Source organism: Petaurus breviceps, unplaced genomic scaffold (genome assembly GCF_028583685.1).
Source record: "Petaurus breviceps papuanus isolate PSGF00001 unplaced genomic scaffold, PetGlider_PUasm1.0 90994, whole genome shotgun sequence".
NCBI lineage: Eukaryota > Metazoa > Chordata > Mammalia > Diprotodontia > Petauridae > Petaurus > Petaurus breviceps.
The window spans coordinates 10224094-10243042 of record NW_027187393.1 but is presented as its reverse complement, the minus strand read 5'-3'; the positions used below and the strand labels follow the sequence as shown (position 1 = coordinate 10243042).

The 18949-nt window shown below is 41.1% G+C and overlaps 1 protein-coding gene across 3 annotated transcripts in view; it reads right to left on the bottom strand.

Annotated features, from left to right (window-relative positions):
* PTPRT (protein tyrosine phosphatase receptor type T) overlaps window positions 1-18949 on the bottom strand; it is a 1346273-nt gene that overhangs the window by 150133 nt on the left and 1177191 nt on the right. For all 3 annotated transcript variants that reach the window (XM_069077714.1, XM_069077712.1, XM_069077713.1), the window contains one exon: window positions 1352-1500. In XM_069077714.1, coding sequence (XP_068933815.1) covers window positions 1352-1500 — 149 coding nt within the window. The remainder of the gene's footprint in view (window positions 1-1351; window positions 1501-18949) is intronic.

The following is an 18949-nucleotide window of genomic DNA, read 5'->3' as shown; positions in this document are numbered from 1 at the left end:
TATATATATATATATATATATATATATATATATATATATATATATATCTTTATCATCTCATCGACAACCCAATGAAATAGGGGTTATTATTATCACCCCCATTTTGTAAATGGGAAAACTGAAACCAGGAGAGGTCAAGGGCCTCGCCCAGGGTCACAGACCTAATAACTGTCTGAGGCAGATCTTTCTGCTTCCAAGTTCAGAACTCTATTCACTATACCACCTACTATGCCATCAAATGCCAACTTGTCCTCCAAATGTTTGTTGAATTGAAAAGAACTGAAGGAGTTTTCCCTTTCTTTCTTTCTTTTTTTACTTTTTGGAGGGGGAAAGGCAGGGCAATTGGGGTTAAGTGACTTGCCCAAGGTCACACGGCTAGTAAGTGTTAAGTGTCTGAGGCCGGATTTGAACTCAGGTCCTCCTGACTTCAGGGCCGGTGCTCTATTCACTGTACCACCTAGCCACCCCTGAGCCTTCTCTTTCTAATAAGGTTGGGAAAACATGTCTTCAGTACTTTGTAGAAGCCTGCCTGAGCACAAATAGCTCCCTAAGATACTTCACATCTTTGCTCCATCTATTAGCACCAACCAAGGTGAACCCATTATTCAACAAACTCCTTTTCATTTATGTGCCCACGGTGAGTCACCTAATCCCTGGGCACTTTAGCTTTCTCCCCTGTGAAATGGATCATGATATCTGTATTACCTAAATCACAGGGTGGTTGAGAGGAAAGTACTTTGTAAATGATAAAATGATATAGAAAGGGGAGTTATTATAATAATTACTTTTGCTGTTGTATTGTTTTAGGTGTGTCTGACTCTTTTTGACCCCATTTGAGGTTTTCTTGGCAAAGTTATTGAAGCAGTCTGACATTTCCTTCTCTAGCTCATTCTATAGATAATGAAACTGAGGCAAACAGGGTGAAGTGACTTGCCTTGGGTCACACAACTAACAAGTGTCTGAGGCTGGATTTGAACTTCATGAAGATGAGTCTTCTTGCCTCCAGGTTCAGCACTCCATCCACTGTGCCACTGAGCTTCTCCACAATAATTATTATTATGTTATAATTATTATAATTGTTTCATTCAAGTCAGAGCCTGGTGCAAAGCATTAATTGACAGGTATTTAATACTTACTTTTTCAGAAATGAGAAGACTCAAGGGCATGGTTTCTCAGTATGGTTTCTATCTAATATTCCTCGGACAGGAAGGTTTTAAATCTCCCATGGTCTCACCACCATTAAGAGCACTGGGTCTTTTTGAGAATGTCCCTATTCCCTCTGTAGGCATGATGTAATGGTGCCCATGGGAAGGAGACCCTGGGCTATTGGTAATAGGAAAGTTCTACTTACTGAATCCATTCACATCCTGGGTGCTGGAAGAAAAGCCTTCTTCATTCCGAGCAGTGCTCAGCTTGGTGGCAGTCTTGTCAGTTGTTGCCACAGGTCCCATCTCCCTCTGGGTGCTGCTCTGGGTCTCCTTCTGTTTCTTGGCTAGTTTCCTGGAAGGTAATTTTGGAGAGGAGAAAGCACGGTCAGCTTGGTTCAGCTAGATGAAGGGGAAAAGAAAAGCAGCTGTGGTGCAACTCTTTGGGTGCCTAAGCTGACGTTCACATTCCGGGCTCATGCAGACAATAAAAAATGGCTACTTTTCTTGGGAACATTTGGGGACAGGGTAGGCAGGGAAGAAGGCCCTGGGGTTGCTGAATCTTGGGATACCAATAATCACAGATGGACTCAAGGTCTAAACAAGGTATCATTTGATCATTGCATGTTGTTATATTCACTCTCAAAGAGAAAGGGCACTTTATGGTATTGAGGGCTAATGGCTTCTCTGAGTGATATTAGAAAGGAAAGAAGGCTGAATTTAGAGTCAGGAGAATTGTAGTGGGGGCAGATAGGTGGCACAGTGAATAGAGAAGTGGAGCCATGAGGACCTGAATTCAAATCTGGCCTCAGACAGTTAACACCTACTAGCTGTATGACTTTGGGCAAGTCACTCAACCCCAATTGCCCTGCCTCCAAAAAGACCAAAACAAACAAACAAAAAAGAATTGTAGTGGTATTGTGTAATGGCAGGAGCACCAAATTGAGAGGAAGATGTGGGTTTGATTCCTGGCTTTGCTATATATACTGTTTGTCATTTGGACATTTGGTCAGTTTTCTCATTATTATAATGAGAAAATTGTACTAATCGATCTCTGAGATCCTTTATGGTTCCACATTCTATAAGGCTGGTTAATCAAAACTCTGGCTATGGTCACTTTCCATTCTGAGGCTTAGTTTTTCATCTGCAAAATGGGGAGAATAATACTTGTCCTACCTACTCCACTAATTCATTGTGGGACAGGGATTTTGTAAAACTGGACGTATTCTAGAAATGTAGGCTATCATTATTATTTAATCTGGTATATATGCCTATAGTCCATTCTCATGAATGGAATTTACTAAGTAAATGTCAGCATGAGAAAAATTTTTTATTAGCCAGGATCAGAGAAGAGCAGAACCTGGCATTGATTCCTACCTGTACAGGACAAAGATTCCTCTATAGCCACAAAGTAAAGTACTTTGACAAGGAAGTCACGTAGGAATAGTGTTAGGGTATGGATCTGCTTCACTTGATGCCCACAAGTTTTTGCTTTGCACCCCTTCAGTACACTTTTCCTGTAATATTATGTTTTAAAGCTGCCTGTGTTTGTGTCTTATCCCCTGACAAGATTATATGTTCCATGCATACAGGAACTGGGTCCTTGCTAAACTGTCACTTTTCCAGCAAGTAGCAGAGACCCCCCCGCACATGGTAGGTACCTAATAAACACTCCTTAATGAAAATTCAACATCTTTCCATGGCTCCAACCTGTCTCTACACATTCTTCAGCTTGTCATTTAAGGGTCTTCATAATGTGATGCCGACTGTCCTTTCCAGTTGTTTTTACACCCCCCTTCCCCATCCAATTCACTTTTCATTGCAACCAAATTGGTAATGCTAGCTGATCACCAAAGTCAGCATGTCATCTCCTACATCTGCGCATTGTCATAGGCCACCTTCTCTTCCCTTTTCATCTCCATTTTTCAGATTCCTTATTATCTTTTCATTTAAGCCAAGGTACCATCTCCTCCAGGGAGTCTTTACTGATCCCTCCAGCAGTTAGCTTATCCTCCTTCCTTGAATATTCCTGGAGCACTTTGTCTAATCTTTCCTTTTCCTTTTCCACTCCCTACAGTGTCCTTACTTACTCATGTAGTTGCAAATTCCCTCAGGAGACTGTAAGCAATTTGAGGTGAGGGGCTGTTTCATTTGCTTTCCATATCCCTAGAGCCCAGTCTTGCACACAGCAGACATTTAATAAATGTTTGCTGAATTGAAATGAATGAATGAATAAAAGTTCATGTTAAATAAAATAAAAGAATGTTAAAATAAAAGCTCTTGAGTTCCATTGCATTTTTATGTACATCCTTCCATTTTGTTCTCCTAGCCCTGTGTGGGAGTGTAGGTAACATTCTCCTTATTTTATGGATGAGTAGACTGAAGCTTACAGACTTTAAAGCCCCACAAAGCCAAGGGCTGAGCCCAGGTCTTTTGGCAATTTTAAATCCAGTGTCATCTGCTTTACTGCAATCCAATCACCCACATCATATGGATGTCCTATTCTATGATGGAGCCTGTTTTTGGGATCACCATTCATTGATGACACATCAGTCCAGAAATGGACCTCTCCATCAAGGTGAGTCATTAAGGCAGGGTGAGGGAAAATGAAAGAATTATGCCTATCTCTGCTGTGCTTGGCATTTGAAACTTTCATTCTTCATTTATTGTCAGAAAGTAAAGTGTTTAAAAATGTATATGTGACCTTCTTAATCAGGAATTGGAAAAGATATATTATGGAGCCACAGCTCCAGCCTCAGCTCTGCTCTGTTATCTCAGTAGGAAAGGAAAAGAAAGCCAATAAAAAGGAGTTAACCACTAAAGTAGAAAAAAAATAGGAATCTGAGAGGGAGGTTTTCCCAGAGGTAGAGCTGCTGACCAATCTATTCTATGCATTATGGAATTCCATGGCGAACTTGGTCTGGGACACAAATTATTAACTGACTTCTAGAGGAATAAGTCAATCCTTAGCTCCAGGAAAAACAGTGTAGCATGGTCATTCTGGGCACTCAGCCAATAATCATCTACAGTTTCAAAATATTTTGGTAAATCTTGAGGTAGAATATAGCTATAACAACTAGATGGTAAGCTCTGTGAGGAGAGGGTTTGTATTTTAGTCATTCAACTCCATTCATTCCAAAAGCATTTATTAAGTATGTACTGTGCCAGATCTAGGTACCTGGTGCTAAACTCAGAGTAAGCATTTGATAAATGAGTGATGATGATGATGATGATGATGATGATGATGAGTGGGTGGGTGGTTAAGTTGGTGGCACAGCTGAATTTTTCACTTTTCCTCTAGATGTTTTAGTATCAAGTAAATGCAACCAAAGAAGAAACGAAAACGACGTGGGGCTGGTCAGAAAGGGCAACTTGAAACGACAGTGCTGGACTCTACAGGAGAATCAATCCTCACAACTCCCATCACTGCATTCACAGACAATGGATAAGCCTGGTGGGATTCCCACACTTGGGTTTGGAGTAAGATGACAGAGGAATGAAAAAATAAAAGTATGGCCAGTTTTCAATTAAGCCAGCTCTGTTCATACCGTCTAAAAAATGGATGAAATGAAAAACAAAAAGGAGAGTTAATCACCAAGCTGGAAAAGAATAGGTACCAGCTTGAGACAGAAAATATGGCAGTAACAAAGACGTTTATGGAACATATTAAATCTTTTAACTGACAAAACATCTTCTAGATCCTGTTAAACCAAAATATCCAGGTCTCTTTGTTAAAATATGTTCATGATTCTAAACCCTAGTAGAAGACATACCAGATGAAAACTCTTTAAAAATAAAAAGAGAGAAAGATAGTAAACAGGATTAAATTAAAATCCTACCTGAGACCAATTTGGGTCTCAATGGAACTTCAACCCTTCCCCCACTTCGCCCAGTCGATTAGTTTCCTCCTAGATACTGCAGACATCCTAACCAGCCATGACTTGAGAATCAGCTACTTCAATGCTGGCCTCACCGCCACTCTTAATTTTTTTGCTTCCTTGGCCTTTTGCCTTGTCTGCCATTCCAATCCCTGACCATGGATCATCCCTCCCCCAACCGTTACCCCATCCTTTTTCCCTACTGTGGTTTGAAGAGGCAGAACTGTACAGCCCTGGCCCATTATAAATTCATGCTGTCTAATTTCAACTTGGCTCTCCACACTTAGAGTGACTCCTTGTCATGGTGACATAGTAAATGTTCTGGATCTCTTCTCTCTTCCCTTCCTCTCTCTCAGCAGATATCCCTACCCCCTCCTTTAATGAGAGTACTCCAACAGGTCAGATAAACACTTATGGGTTAAAAAAATCACTCTATTTCCCTAAGTACCTTGGTTATTATCCTATTCCCAAATTTAACAGAGTTTTTCTTATTTTGAAAATAACCTTTCATCTCTTCATTGGCCATATTATGCCTAACTGGGGGCATTCCCTAAGACTTCAGTTTCAGTTCTCCATTCTCCTCTCCTCTCTTCCTTCCTTCCTTCCTTGCCTCCTTTCTTTTCTTTCTTTTTCTTTCTTTCTTTCTTTCTTTCTTTCTTTCTTTCTTTCTTTCTTTCTTTCTTTCTTTCTTTCTTTCTTTCTTTCTCTCTTTTTCTTTTTCTTCCTTCCTTCCTTCCTTCCTTCCTTCCTTCCTTCCTTCCTTCCTTCCTTCCTTCCTTCCTTCCTTCCTTCCTTCGTTTCTTTGTTTCTTCCTTTCTTTCTCACTCTGGACTTTGGAAAGTCCTCCTTATCATTCTTAGTAATGGATTCTGGAGACATTACTGTGGATAAGTCACTCAACTCAATGTGCTTCAGTTTCCTCCTATGTAAAATAAGCTGGAAAAGGAAATGGCAAACCATTCCAGTATCACAGCCAAGAAAACCCCAAAACGGGTCACAGAGAGTTGGATATGACTGAAACAATAATAACAGTCTGTAGATTGAGACTGCAGAATACACATAATCCATAGGTATAATACTTACACTCATGAATACACATGCATAAAAACATACACACACAATTTTCTCTATCACAGTCTTCCTGATCCTCTTCTCTTATTCTAGTAAAAAAAAATTAGCAAAGGCTAACATTTGGCTAGTTGCACAAATGTATCATTTTGGTCTTCTCATCTCCACTGTCCAGGCCCAATCACACAAGAGGCAGTGTGGTGCAGTGGTCAAGGTACTGGATATGGAGTCAGAGGCCCTAGGTTAAAATCTTAGCTCTACCACTTATTACCTATGTGGTTTTGGGCAAATTACTCAACCTCCCTGGTCCCCATCATCTTTAAAATGAGATCGGACCAGATGACTCCTAAGGTCCTCTTCACCTCCAGAGCTTGTTTTCCCTCTACAAACCAACAATCATAATCATGATTGACATTTCTATTGCACTTGAACATTAAAAAGAGCTTCCCCCACAACAATTCTGTGGGCTAGGTATTATTATACCCCATAAAATGCACTTGTAAAGTCATAAGGAAACTGAGGCTCACAAGGAGCCCACTATAAAACCGTTAACAAATGGCAGAGTTGGGATGTTGCCTACACATTTTGTAAAATGCGGATAATAATAGCACCTACCCCACGGGATTGTTGTGAGGCTCAAATGAAGGAACATAAGTAAAGAGCTTTGCAAATTTTGATATTCGATAAATGCTACATTAATATCATTAATAAATGCTATTGCTGCTGTTATCTCAAACACAAGTTGATTTATTTGAAATCCAGTGCTCCTCCCATGGAACTATATTACCTTTCAATTAGCCCAGTCTCTAGCTCTGCCAAGGGTGTGGATTGTGATTCCCATCTAAAGTGAGACATCCATTTTTTAGACCCAAAAGTCTTTGGATGCATTTGAGAACATTCTTCTTTCTCTGTCTCAAACTGCACATTTGAAAAATCATTTCCAAGCCACAAATACATCTCAACAGTGACAGGGCTCATGTTTTCCTCACTGACCAGTCTCCCGTAAATATAACAGCTGGAATACCCAGATGCAAATACAATGAAAGCATTGGTGTCAATCACTGGCCAGCCATGGGCTACTGAGAATGTGTAACCTGCATGGAACCAGGATGCCTGTCAGAAGACACAGGGAAAAGCTGTCTGTCTCATACATTATGTACCTCAAACAACCCTGGACTGGACAGGCACTGGCAGAAGAGTCTCATAAGAGGAACATCTGATGAACTGATTGAAATGTCCAAATGTCATTAAGGATGAATTAATGGATGTGCAACTTTGGCTGTAAGAGGCTATGTCAGAAAGAAACAGCCAGTGGCTGCTCTTTCTGCTGAAAATAGAAGCATTTACAATTGATCCTCACAGTTCCCAGGCTGCAAGGAGGTACCTGCGGCAAAGAAGAATAAACAGAAATGTTCTGATGCTTAAGCTTTGCACAATGATCACATGTGATACATGAATGCAGAGAAGGCAACAATTCCCTTAGACCTGGTTGCTTCCTTTGTGAATGAGAGGGGAGATGGTCATGACTAGAGTCCAGCAGGGCAGGGTCACTGGCCTCACTTAGAAAAGAATGGATTTTCATGTCCAAGCATAAACTAACATATGCTAAAACAAGCTGTGTCCAGAGCTATAGTCCACTGCCACTGTGCATCTGTGACCTCACTAATGTGGTACTCCCTCCATGAACACAGCTCAGAGTCCACTCACACTTGAATATCGGATGTAACCCTTGCCCACGTTTTTCCATAAGGGAATCTGCCTGATGTTTGTGGGGAGGGAGGGATGCGGTTCTACCATTCTCCTGACAACAAGTGAGATTTGCTTGTCTGATGGCCATGGTATAATCAAAAAAGCTATGAGCTGGGTAGGTGGGGAACAGGACTCCAGTCCTGGCCCTCTTACTAACTGGGTATGTGACTGGGCATATCTGGGATCACTGGGTCAGAGAGCTAATGTTGGAAAGAATGCTAGTGGTCATGTAGGACAACATTCTGATTTTATGAGGGGGAAACTGAGGCCCAGGGAAGCATGTGTCTTGATCAAGGTTACCTAGATAATTAATGGTAGAGCTAGAATTCATTCTTAAGTCCTTTGATTTGAAGTTCAACATTCATTCCATAGTACTGCACTGCTTTTGGCCTCACTCTCTTGCTCTATACAACAGAATTTGAACCTGATCATCTCTAAGACCCCTGACAGATCTGGCACCCTTGTGTTCTGAGAAGGCCAATGTGAGGTTGGCCTTTTTTTTTTTTTTTGGAGGGCGGAAGGCAAGGCAATTGGGGTTAAGTGACTTGCCCAAGGTCACACAACTAGTAAGTGTCAAGTGTCTGAGGTCACATTTGAACTCAAGTCCTCCTGACTCCAGGATGGGTGCCTTATTTGCTGTGCCACCTAGCTGCATTTTTTTTAATGAGATTTTTTTCAAAGGAGATTGAGCACTGGCCTTAAAGTTGAGAAAAAAGGGTTAAAATCTGGGCTCATACTCTTACTAGCCATACAGTCATTAGGTGACTAGTGTCACCTCATCTCTCTAAAGCTCAGTTTCCTCATCTGTAAAATGGAACTAAGTAATAGCACCTATCTAATAAGGGTGTTAAGAGAACAAACTGCTCTAACGTATTTAAAGCACTTTGCTTGCCTTTAGCTCTATCAATGTAAGCCACTGTGCAGTATCTCCGAGTTCTGACATTCTATGTGCTAAGGCCTCTTCTAGCTCTGTTAATGCCTTCTCGGGCTCTGCCTCCAGTCTAGGGCTCCTCAACCCTGATATTCAGGGACTTCCTAGCTGGCATAAAAGAAGCCCCATGAATCCAACAAGATTCCATTATCACTGAAAACAAAGGAAAGAAAGAAATACCCTAGAGTACTTTTGCTTATTTAAACAACTATCATGATAGCTATGTTCTAAGACATTTTGAGTGTGTTTGTGTCTGTGGGTGCATTTTAATGCAGACTCATGTAAGCTGTAAACAATGTTGTTTCTGAGACTTTCTCCTTAGATATATTTAAGGACTGATACAGAGGGTACCTTGGGAATCCTGGGAGCCAGCATACATGTGCTTTCATCCTGCCTTAGTCACTAACTCTTAGGGTGACCTCAGGTAAGTCAGTTCCCATCTCTTGGCATGGCTTTCCACAAGGCTGAGCTTAGATCTCACTTGGCCTTCAAGTTTCCTTGTAGGTCAAATAGCCTGTTCCTTTATGTATCATTCACTAGAAATTCTTCCTTATCAGTTTCCAAGATGACCATCTGTTGGTAAGTGGGTTTGCCAAGACAACCAAATGGCAAATAGTCAAGCATAAACAACATACAAATTGGAAGAAATGAATGAATATTCAGGCAAGAATCAACTGCTTAACAAAGTAGCATCAGGAGGTACTGCTTATGGTTGCTTAGGTGAAATCGTGACATCACAGACTGGCAAGGTTTGTCTCATTATGGGGTTATAGGTTAAAATTGGAAGGGACTTCAGAGGACTTCTAGTTGAATTCCTTTTTTTAGAGATGGCAGCTGGGTGGCAGAGATGATAAGCACAGGACGTGGAAGCAGGAAGACCTGAGTTCAAATGCTGCCTCAGACATTAATCATGTGGTTCTGGGCAAGGCATTTCACTTCTCTCAGACTCAGTTTCCTTATTTGTTAAATGGGGAATATAATAGTACCTACTTTACAGGGTTGTTATGAAGCTCAAAGGAGATAACATCTGTACAGCATTTTGAAAACCTTAAACAAGTGCTATATATATATATATTACTGTGGGCAGTTAGGGGGCACAGTGGATAATGCTAGGCTGGAAGTCAGGAAGATGTGAGTTCAAATTCAGCCTCAGAAACTTACTTGTTGTATGACCCTGGGCAAGTCATTTAACCCTGTTTGCTTCAGTTTCCTCATCTATAAAATGAGTTAGAGAATGAAATACAAGCCACTCCAGTATCTTTGCCAAGAAAAACCTGAATGGGGTCGTGAAGAGTCAGACATGACTTAAAAGATTCAACAACAACAAAGTTATTATCACTTCTAGCTCTGGATAAACCTAAGCACATGATTGCCCTGGCATATTATACAAATTAAAATTAATATTTTACTGATGGTTTTATTTTTATATCACCCTTATTTCAAAATATATCTCTCCTTCTTACCCTACCCAAAGAGCCATCTCTTATAACAAAGATAGAAAAGAGAGAGGAAAAAAAAAGAAAAAACAGTACTTCCCCTAAACTAACCAACACCACGACTAAATTTGACAGTATATTCAATGTCTCACGTCCATAGTCCCCCACCTGACCAAGGGAGGTGTTATGGGAAGGGAAATCTGAAGATCTTCCTTGCCCCTTGACCCTTTGATAGGCTTAAGTGACTCTGAGAATCTTCCCTGATTTGAAAATATACTCTGCCCCTTAATAGGCTGAATGTAGTCACATGGAACCTGTGGCGGGAGGCTTGTTTTTCAGAAATGCCCACAACTCGATACTTTGTGACTGGGTAGTGGGTCAACAGGGTTGTGACATTCTCTGAGCCAGGAGAAGGCTATATATACCTTGATGTGAGGTTTTGCTTTGGGGCTAACTTTGGGAAGAGTTGTGTGATTTGGCCAGACGAGATTCTGGGCAGCCGTTGAGCCCCCCTGGCTTTGAAAACCCAGATATTGGTGCTTTCCTCTCTGGTAACTGACTAGGTATGGACGTAATGGTCAGGCAGTTGGAAGCCCTGTCTGCTGATATGTTTCTCTGTATTTTTTGTCTGCTTGTAACCTCTGTTTGTATTCACTGAAGTTCAGGGTGCTGACCTTTTCCCTTCTGAACTAGGTAAATGACATATGTTTGATTAAAGTAAGATTATTAACCCATTTTGAGTTGCTTTCCTTTATAAAAGCAAATCTAAGAACCTGTGCTAGCAGCTATCCTGGGTATGCTAGGGTGCTTGCTGATACAGGAGGGAGGTAAATTTGCTCATCTCCTTTTTTTTTTTTTTTTAAGCAATTGGGGTTAAGTAACTTGCTCAAGGTTACACGGCCAGGTGTTTCTGGGTGGGTACTAAGTGTCTGAGCCTGGATTCCATCCCCAGGTCATACCGACACTGGAGCCAGTGCTCTTACTCGCTGTGCTACCTGGCCGCTCCCCCCCCGCCCCAATCTCCTTTTTCGATCCCCCTTTCACATCACAGGTCCTTCATGTACGTAGAGTTTCTTTTAAGGATTCTCTTTCCAAATTAAACAGCCTCATTTCTTCCCTGTGATCCTCGTGTGCCCTCATGCTGGTTACAGGCTAAAGGTCAGCTTCTGAAAATGGATGCTGTGCTCTAGAGGGGGTGCAAACAGGGCAGAGACCAGAAGAATGAACCCAGACCACCTCTGTATGCTATGCCTCTCCAAGGCATCCTGGAAATTCTTAGTATCACTGCGTTTACTACTGACTTATGGCCACTAAAAGCCTTAGATTGTAGGTTTAGATCAGAAGAAAACTTAAAGACCATTTAACTTAGCTTTCTCATTTCAAAGATGAGGAAACTGATGCCTAGAGATGTTAAATGACTTGTCCAAGGTCACCTACATAGTAAGTGGCAGTGCAGTAATTTGAACCCAGATCCTTTGACTAGCAATCCACTGTTTTTCCCTCATGTGCCCCTGCTATTAGCTTTTTTTTTTCATATAAATTGCATACCCAAGCTTTTCCAATCTTTTACTTAGAGGTATGCTGCTTTGAATGCAAACACAGAAATATATACTTATTAAGTTTTATCTTATTAGATTCAGCCCATTGTTTCCTTCACTATGTTATCACCTCCTCCTTCTTGCTTAGCACTGAGAACTATCTAGAATGGTGGGGGAGGTGGTCCAGGTTTGCTGTGGATAATCTGCTTGGGAATGAATAAAGGAGAGTGGGTGATATTACTTTGAAAATATATTACCTTGCTGAATAACTCCAAGCTCATCCTAAGGGCTTAATAAAAATGGTATTATAGAAACGACATTGGATATAGAGTCAGAGGACTGGAGTTAACAATAATAATGAGCACTCAAGGAGGCAGTTAGGTGAAACAGTAGCTAGAGCATGGGGCCTGGAGTCAGAAAGACCTGGGTTCAAGTCCAGCCTCAGAGACTTACTAGCTGTGTGACCCTGGGCAAGTCACTTAATCTCTGTTTACCTTAATACACTAGAGAAGGAAATAGCAAACTACTCTAGAATCTTTGCCAAGAAAACCCCATGGACAGTATTAAAGTGCTATGGTCCACAGGGTCACAAAGAGTCAGACACGACCAAACAACAGCAACAGCACTTATAAAGTACTTTGAGATATGATGTCATTTGATTTTCCCAGAAATCTGGTGAAGCAAGTGTTTCTATTAGTCCCATTTTACATGTGAGGAAATTGAGTTAAAGAGGGTAAAGTGACTTGCCCAGGGTCACACAGCTAGCAAGTGTTTGAGGTCAAATTTGAACCCAGGTCCTCTGGGCTCTGGGGCCAGAGCACTATGCACTGTGCCACCTAGTGGCTAATTCTGTTTCCACTATTTCTTCTCTGTGTGAACACTGACAAATCATGGCACCATTTGGGCTTTGGTTTCCTCCTATGTAAAATTCAGGGTTATCCTCTCTAGTTCTACATTTCAACTTCCGTGAAAATGTTTTTAAAAGGGAAGTATGCTACATATACACACATATTAAAGGATCAATATTATTATTAATGTGATTAACTAAATTTGTTCCTCCTATTGAAGCCAGTGGGAATGCTCAGGAACAACACACACACACACACACACACACACACACACACACACTATTTTTAACCATCCCGAGAGAATATATGACAACATACCTAACAATAGCCAATTCCAGTTTGGGAAGGTTTGGCAGATTGTGCTTTTTCTTGGAAGTCAGCGTTTGGTTGGACTGTTGGAGGCACTGCCAGGAGCAATGATATTAGACACTTCTGACAGTGGCCAAGGGAAGGCTCCCTGTGGACTGCTGGTGTGTAAAAAGGCCTGACTCTAATCTCCCTTTCCCTGGGGAGGGCAGGGTGCAGAAGGGCAGACCTCACTTAGGGGCCCCTCTCCTACAAAGGCTCCAAAGATGAAGGTATAAAACAGCTGCAGGAAATGGGGAGACTGTCTCATCAGCTCCTCTCCTGCTCTGGCCATTTTTTACTATAACTTCAACCTCTGCCATAGCACAAAGGCTCAAGTGGTTTGTGTGTCTGCTCACCCTGACAATTATCTGATTCTACAAACACCCACTAAATTGTCTATCGTGTGTAAAACACTGGGCTGAGCCAGGGGACTGTGATAGTAATGGAATGTGGAGATTCCCCTGTATTGGGCTTGGTTTTCAAATTGATTGTATTAAAACCCAGAGCTTGTTAATCCCACCTGTGGGATGGACTTTTTGATGTGAAAAGAAAGTCCTGACTGGGAGGAGCTGGTGACGTAGATTTGGAGAGACACTAGAGAGAGGCGGAAGTTCTTTTTGGAAGCAGCACCTCGTGGAGAGAGACTAAGAGATTGCTGGTGGCCGCTTTGAATTGCCCTGGACTTTTGAGACCTGCCCCCTGAGCTGCCAAGGACTGAGGAGACATGGCTGTTTTGCTGGTACTTTGTCTGTCTGTTTTGATGTTATTTTGCCAGATTTGTTCACTGGTGAAAGACTGTCCTTTTGTTGAAGAAGTCCTGGAACCTGGCTGTTCGCTAAGAAGGCCTGCGACTGTCCTGCAGACAGAGAGTGAATACTGTCCACTGGTGAGGGACAGTACTGTTGTTGCAGGGGTCTGGAGACTGTCCTGCAGACAGAATGAATACTGTCCACTGGTGAGGGACAGTACTGTTGTTGCAGGGGTCTGGGAGCCTTTCTGTTGGTTCAGGAGCCCTGAAGAAGGATTTTCTTGTTGTATGTTTACAGAAATCCTGGGAGAGGGCTTTGCTAATGTGTTCAGGGGTTCTAGGACTGTTCTACAGACAGAGGATAAATTCATGAAGGGACTGGCAATGTATCTTATGGCCTTGCTAAGCCTTGTCTCCCCAGGAACTAAGATTGCTGAGAACTTGCCTCGTGTCAAGATGAAGAAAAGACCTCCATTTGGGTATTAAGTGCTGTGTTTAAACTTGATGTAACTCTGGGGTAGATTCAATTGTGATCCTAGGGGTGGGGAACTTTTGACCTTTTTGTGTTCTATGGTTGAGCAAATGAATGTATTTTACTTATGTTTGGAAACTAATCTCCATTTGAGAAGAGGGGCTTTGTGGTGGACTTAATTAAGGTATAGCCTAGGGGTGGAGAAGTATTTGGAACAGAGACTTTGTAATTGATTGAATGATTGGAAAGTCCTGGGGTGGGGTAGGCCTTGGAGATGATTTAATCACACTTAGTAAATGCTGTATTTTGAATGATGTCATGTTTTGATCTTCTCTGTTCTGGGTTTGTTACTGAATAAAATAGAGAGCACCTATGCTGGTATTTTGAACCTGGGAAGTTGCCTTTGCTTGGTATTACATTACAGGGACCCAAACATAAAACAAGGAAACAGGACCTGCTTCCAAGGGACATATTTTACTGGCCAAGGAGGGGAAGGAGGCATAGTGTGTGTACACAAGTAAATATAAGATATATGAAAAGTAATTTCAAGGTGGAGACAACACTCATAATTAGAGGAGGAGGTAGGCTAGCCAAAGCCTCTTAGAGAAAGAGACATCTGATCTGTGCTTTGAAGGAAATTAGGTGGCAGCTAGGTGTTTCAGTGGATAGGGTCCAGTGCCTGGAGTCAGGAAGGCCTGAGTTCAAATCCAAAGCTTATTAGTATGCAACCCTGGGCAAATCACTTAATCTTGTATGCCTCAGTTTTTCCATCTGTAAAATGAGCTGGAGAAGGAAATGGCAAACCACTCTAGAATCTTTGCCAAGAAAACCCCAAATGGGGTCAGAAAGAGTCAGACATGACTAACACAACTGAATGGCAAACAACAACCAAGGGGCTCTATGAGACAAGGATAAGAAGGAAGCATATTCCAGATATCACAGCTACTTATACAAAAGTGGGAGATGAAATGTCACGTATAGGCACAAGTTTGCTGGCCAATTCAAACAGAATGGAGAGTGTGTGAAAGGAAGTAATAAGAGAGAAGGCTGGAAAGGCACAGGGAACCAGATTGTGAGGGTCTCTGAGTGTGAGGCTGAGGGTTTTGTTTTTATTCTAGAGGCTTAAGGAGCTAGTGAAGATTTTTGAGTGATGGGGGGCAGGTGTGAGCTGGTCAGATCTGCTTTTTAGAAATATCGATTTGGCAGCTGTGTGGAAGATGAAGCATTCTTTAAAGTCCTCGTGCTTTACAAAAAAGTTTCTTAAAATCATGGGAAACCAAACAGTACTAGTTCTTTGTGGGGAAAATCTGCTGTACAACTTAATCATAAAAATCATTCTACAGTTTAAGTAAAATGTATCACCTTCTGAGGGGACAAATTTATTTTTATTTTTCCTAATTAACGTGACAGAACCACACTGACTTATAGATACGCCTTACTTGCTATTCATGAGTGATGTGCTTTTTCTCTAATTCAATAAAGTAAAACAAAGAAACCATCCATTTCATTGTGTTTTCTTTCCTCAGATCTTGCCATACCTACTGTTCTCCAGCTGGATACATTTCTATTTATTGGGCCATGACGGCGTTCATTAACTTTAAGCATTTATAATTGTGATACACAAGGATTGATGTGAAGTTTCTAAGCCTAAAACCCCAATAAAACCACACAAAGCAGGTGATCTAGGATGCCTGCTATCTCCAGACGCCACAGGAAATGAAAATGGATGCTAACGTATTCCTTGAAAATAAAACAATATAAATCAAGGGACAAAGAAACAAACCCATGGCGAAACAGATTCAGCCTTCACTCACGTACAGAGAAATAAAAATGACAGCTCACATCTCCTCAGAGCTTTAATTTTACAAAGTACTTTCCTCAAAACTCTGTGGAGTGGGTCATAGAATAAACTATTATTATCTCCATTTCGTATATTGAGAAGTTGAAGGTCAGGCTTTTTCAAGGTCACATGGCTAGGAAATGTTCAGGCTAGGATTTGAACCCCTGTCTCCAGGTTCCTGATTCTAAGTCCTGGGCCATTTTCAATATATAACACACAGACAGATGCAGCCTCAGGCGCCATTTTGTTAAAATGTAGAAGACACAAATCAAAGGACACTGTGAGTCTTGAAAGACACTGGGTTTAGAGCTGGAAGGGACATCATAGGCCAGCTACCCCATCCAGGTGGCTCCATAATGCACAGGGTACCTAGTCTGAAGTTGGGAAAACTCATCTGCCTGAGTTCAAATCTGGCCTGGGACACTTATTAGCTGTGTGATCCTGGGCAAGTCACTTAACCCTATTTGCTTCAGTTTCCTTTTCTGTAGAATGAGCTGGAGAAGAACATAGCAAAGCACTCCAGTATCTTTGCCATGAAAACCCCAAATAGGGTCACAAAGAATCGGACATTACTGAAACTACTGAACAAGAAGTCCAACTGTATGTTTACCAGTGAGGAAACCAAGGCCCAGAGAAGTTAAATGACTTATCTGACATCACATATCTAATAAGCAGCAGAACCACCACTCACAGAGTCATTTCTCTTTCCACTAAACTATACTATTATGAGGATGTTGGATTAGTAAGTCCATATGTCAAACATGACACTCAAAGTCTATGTACAATATTGTGCTCACCAACACTCCAAAAAGAGTTGGCAAATACCCTTAGCCTCCAGCTCCACCCTGAATATAAAAGGTCCTTGTAACTCTGGAATAGCAAGGATGAATAAGAAGATCAGGCTTACAAGCAGTAGAGACAAGAATGCTAGTGTGTTTGCTTATTACTGGAGAAAAGTCAATATACAACTCTAGGTTCACTGACGTTAGCACCCACGGCCATTCATAATCTTATGAGAAACAAGGATGGTTTAGTTTTTTTGGGGGGGTTGCTCTAGTAGCATGTAGTAGGACATACATCCTGGACCATTCCATTTAAGAAAACATAATTCTGGTCTTGTGCAAATGGGTTTTCTTTAGAGTTCTCAATTTCAATTCAGGTCCTTTTTCTATTTTTTTTTTCATGCATAAACTATGCTGGTAGCGCACATGGGAGAATAATTTGATGATCTTATGTCAGTTTAGAAGGAAGTCCCCTGTGGAGAGTTCAGAGATTTGCCCTTGGCCCTGTGTTGTTGAATATTGTACAGAAAATCTGAATGTGAGCATAGATGGCATATTTTTCATAACTCATGACTCAAAGTTGGGAGTGATGGCTAATATCATGGATGACTATCTACATTGAGAAAGATCCTGATAGCCTAGGACACTGGACTGGATAGAATAAAGGAATTTTAATATTAGTAAATGTAAGACACATCCTTGTGCACAAATAATCAGTACAAGATGAAGAAGATGTAGACAGGGAGTAGTTTGTCTGGGGGAAGTTCTGGGGGATTATTGGACTAGAAGCTCAATGAGAGACAACTTGATATGGTGGTCAGGAAAGCTCCTACTGTAGCCTTAGGGCACCTTAAGAAAATTAAAGCCTCCAGAAATGAGGGGGTATAGTCAGATCACCTATGCAGTATTGCAGCAAATTCAGGGTACCACATTTTAGGAAGGAAATTGAAAATCTCAAGATTAGGCAGAGCTTGGCCACGCTGGAAAAGGGACTTGAGTCAATGACATAGAAAGACTTTTTTGAAGGAACTGAAGTTGTTTGGACCAGACAGAAGAAAATTTGGATGAAAAGTATGTGAGACAGATATGTGTATGTGTGTGTATAGACATAGATATATAGATATATGATATAATATATACGTGATATGTATAAATAATGGATGTGATATATGTGTATATATACATATGCACATGTGCATATGTATATATATTTGAAAGATCATAAGATTAGAGATGGACAACTGAGAAAGTCTTTAAACACCATCTATCCTAAAACTCTCATTTTAAAATTAAGAAATTTAAAAAACCCCTGAAAATCAGGTGAATTGACTTGCCCAAGGTCACATAGATAATAAATGGTAGAACAGGAACTTGAACCCAGGTCTGCTCATTCCAAGTCCTGTGCTCATCCCACTAAAGCTAAAATGGCTCTATGGATGTAGTGTGGAAGAGATATTAGACTTATTTTGCTTGGTCCCAGAAGACAGAATGAATAGCAACAGGTGGAAATTCCAAAAAGTTAAATTCAGACCTGTTGTAAGGAAATAATTAGCACTGTCCCAGAGTGTGATGGCATCCCTTAAGCTACCATGTCTGATTCTTCTCCCAGTCTATCAGCAGCATGCACATCTTAAGGATAAGGTCCTTTGTTTACCATAGAGAGGATGCGTAGGTAAACAATGAAAGCTCACATCTTTAAAGAACTTTACTTTTAGAAGGAGTCTTCCCATACTAACCCAGTGAATAGGCATTTCCAGGATCATAACATCTCTTTTTACAAACGAGGAGTATGAGCCTCAGAGAAATTAAACAATTTGTTGAAGGCCGTGTAGCTAGTAAATGACACTACCAGAATCCAGATTAATTTCTACTGACATCAGATGAAATAGTCTGCTTGTTATATGACACTGTCTTCATAATGCATGGTCCCTGCACTCAGAAAACCTACAACTGCAAGAGAGACAAATCATGAGTAAGGATGAGGAACTTTAAATACAAGGTAGAATCCTAGGTCTAGAGCTAGAAATTGCCTCAGAGGCCATCCAATCCAACATTCCCTATTTTATAGGTGAGGAAACTGAGGATCAGAGAGGCTAAGTGACTTCCCAAAGGTCATTTTAGTAGTGAGTACCAGAGGCAGGGTTTGAGGCCAGGCCCTCTGACTCC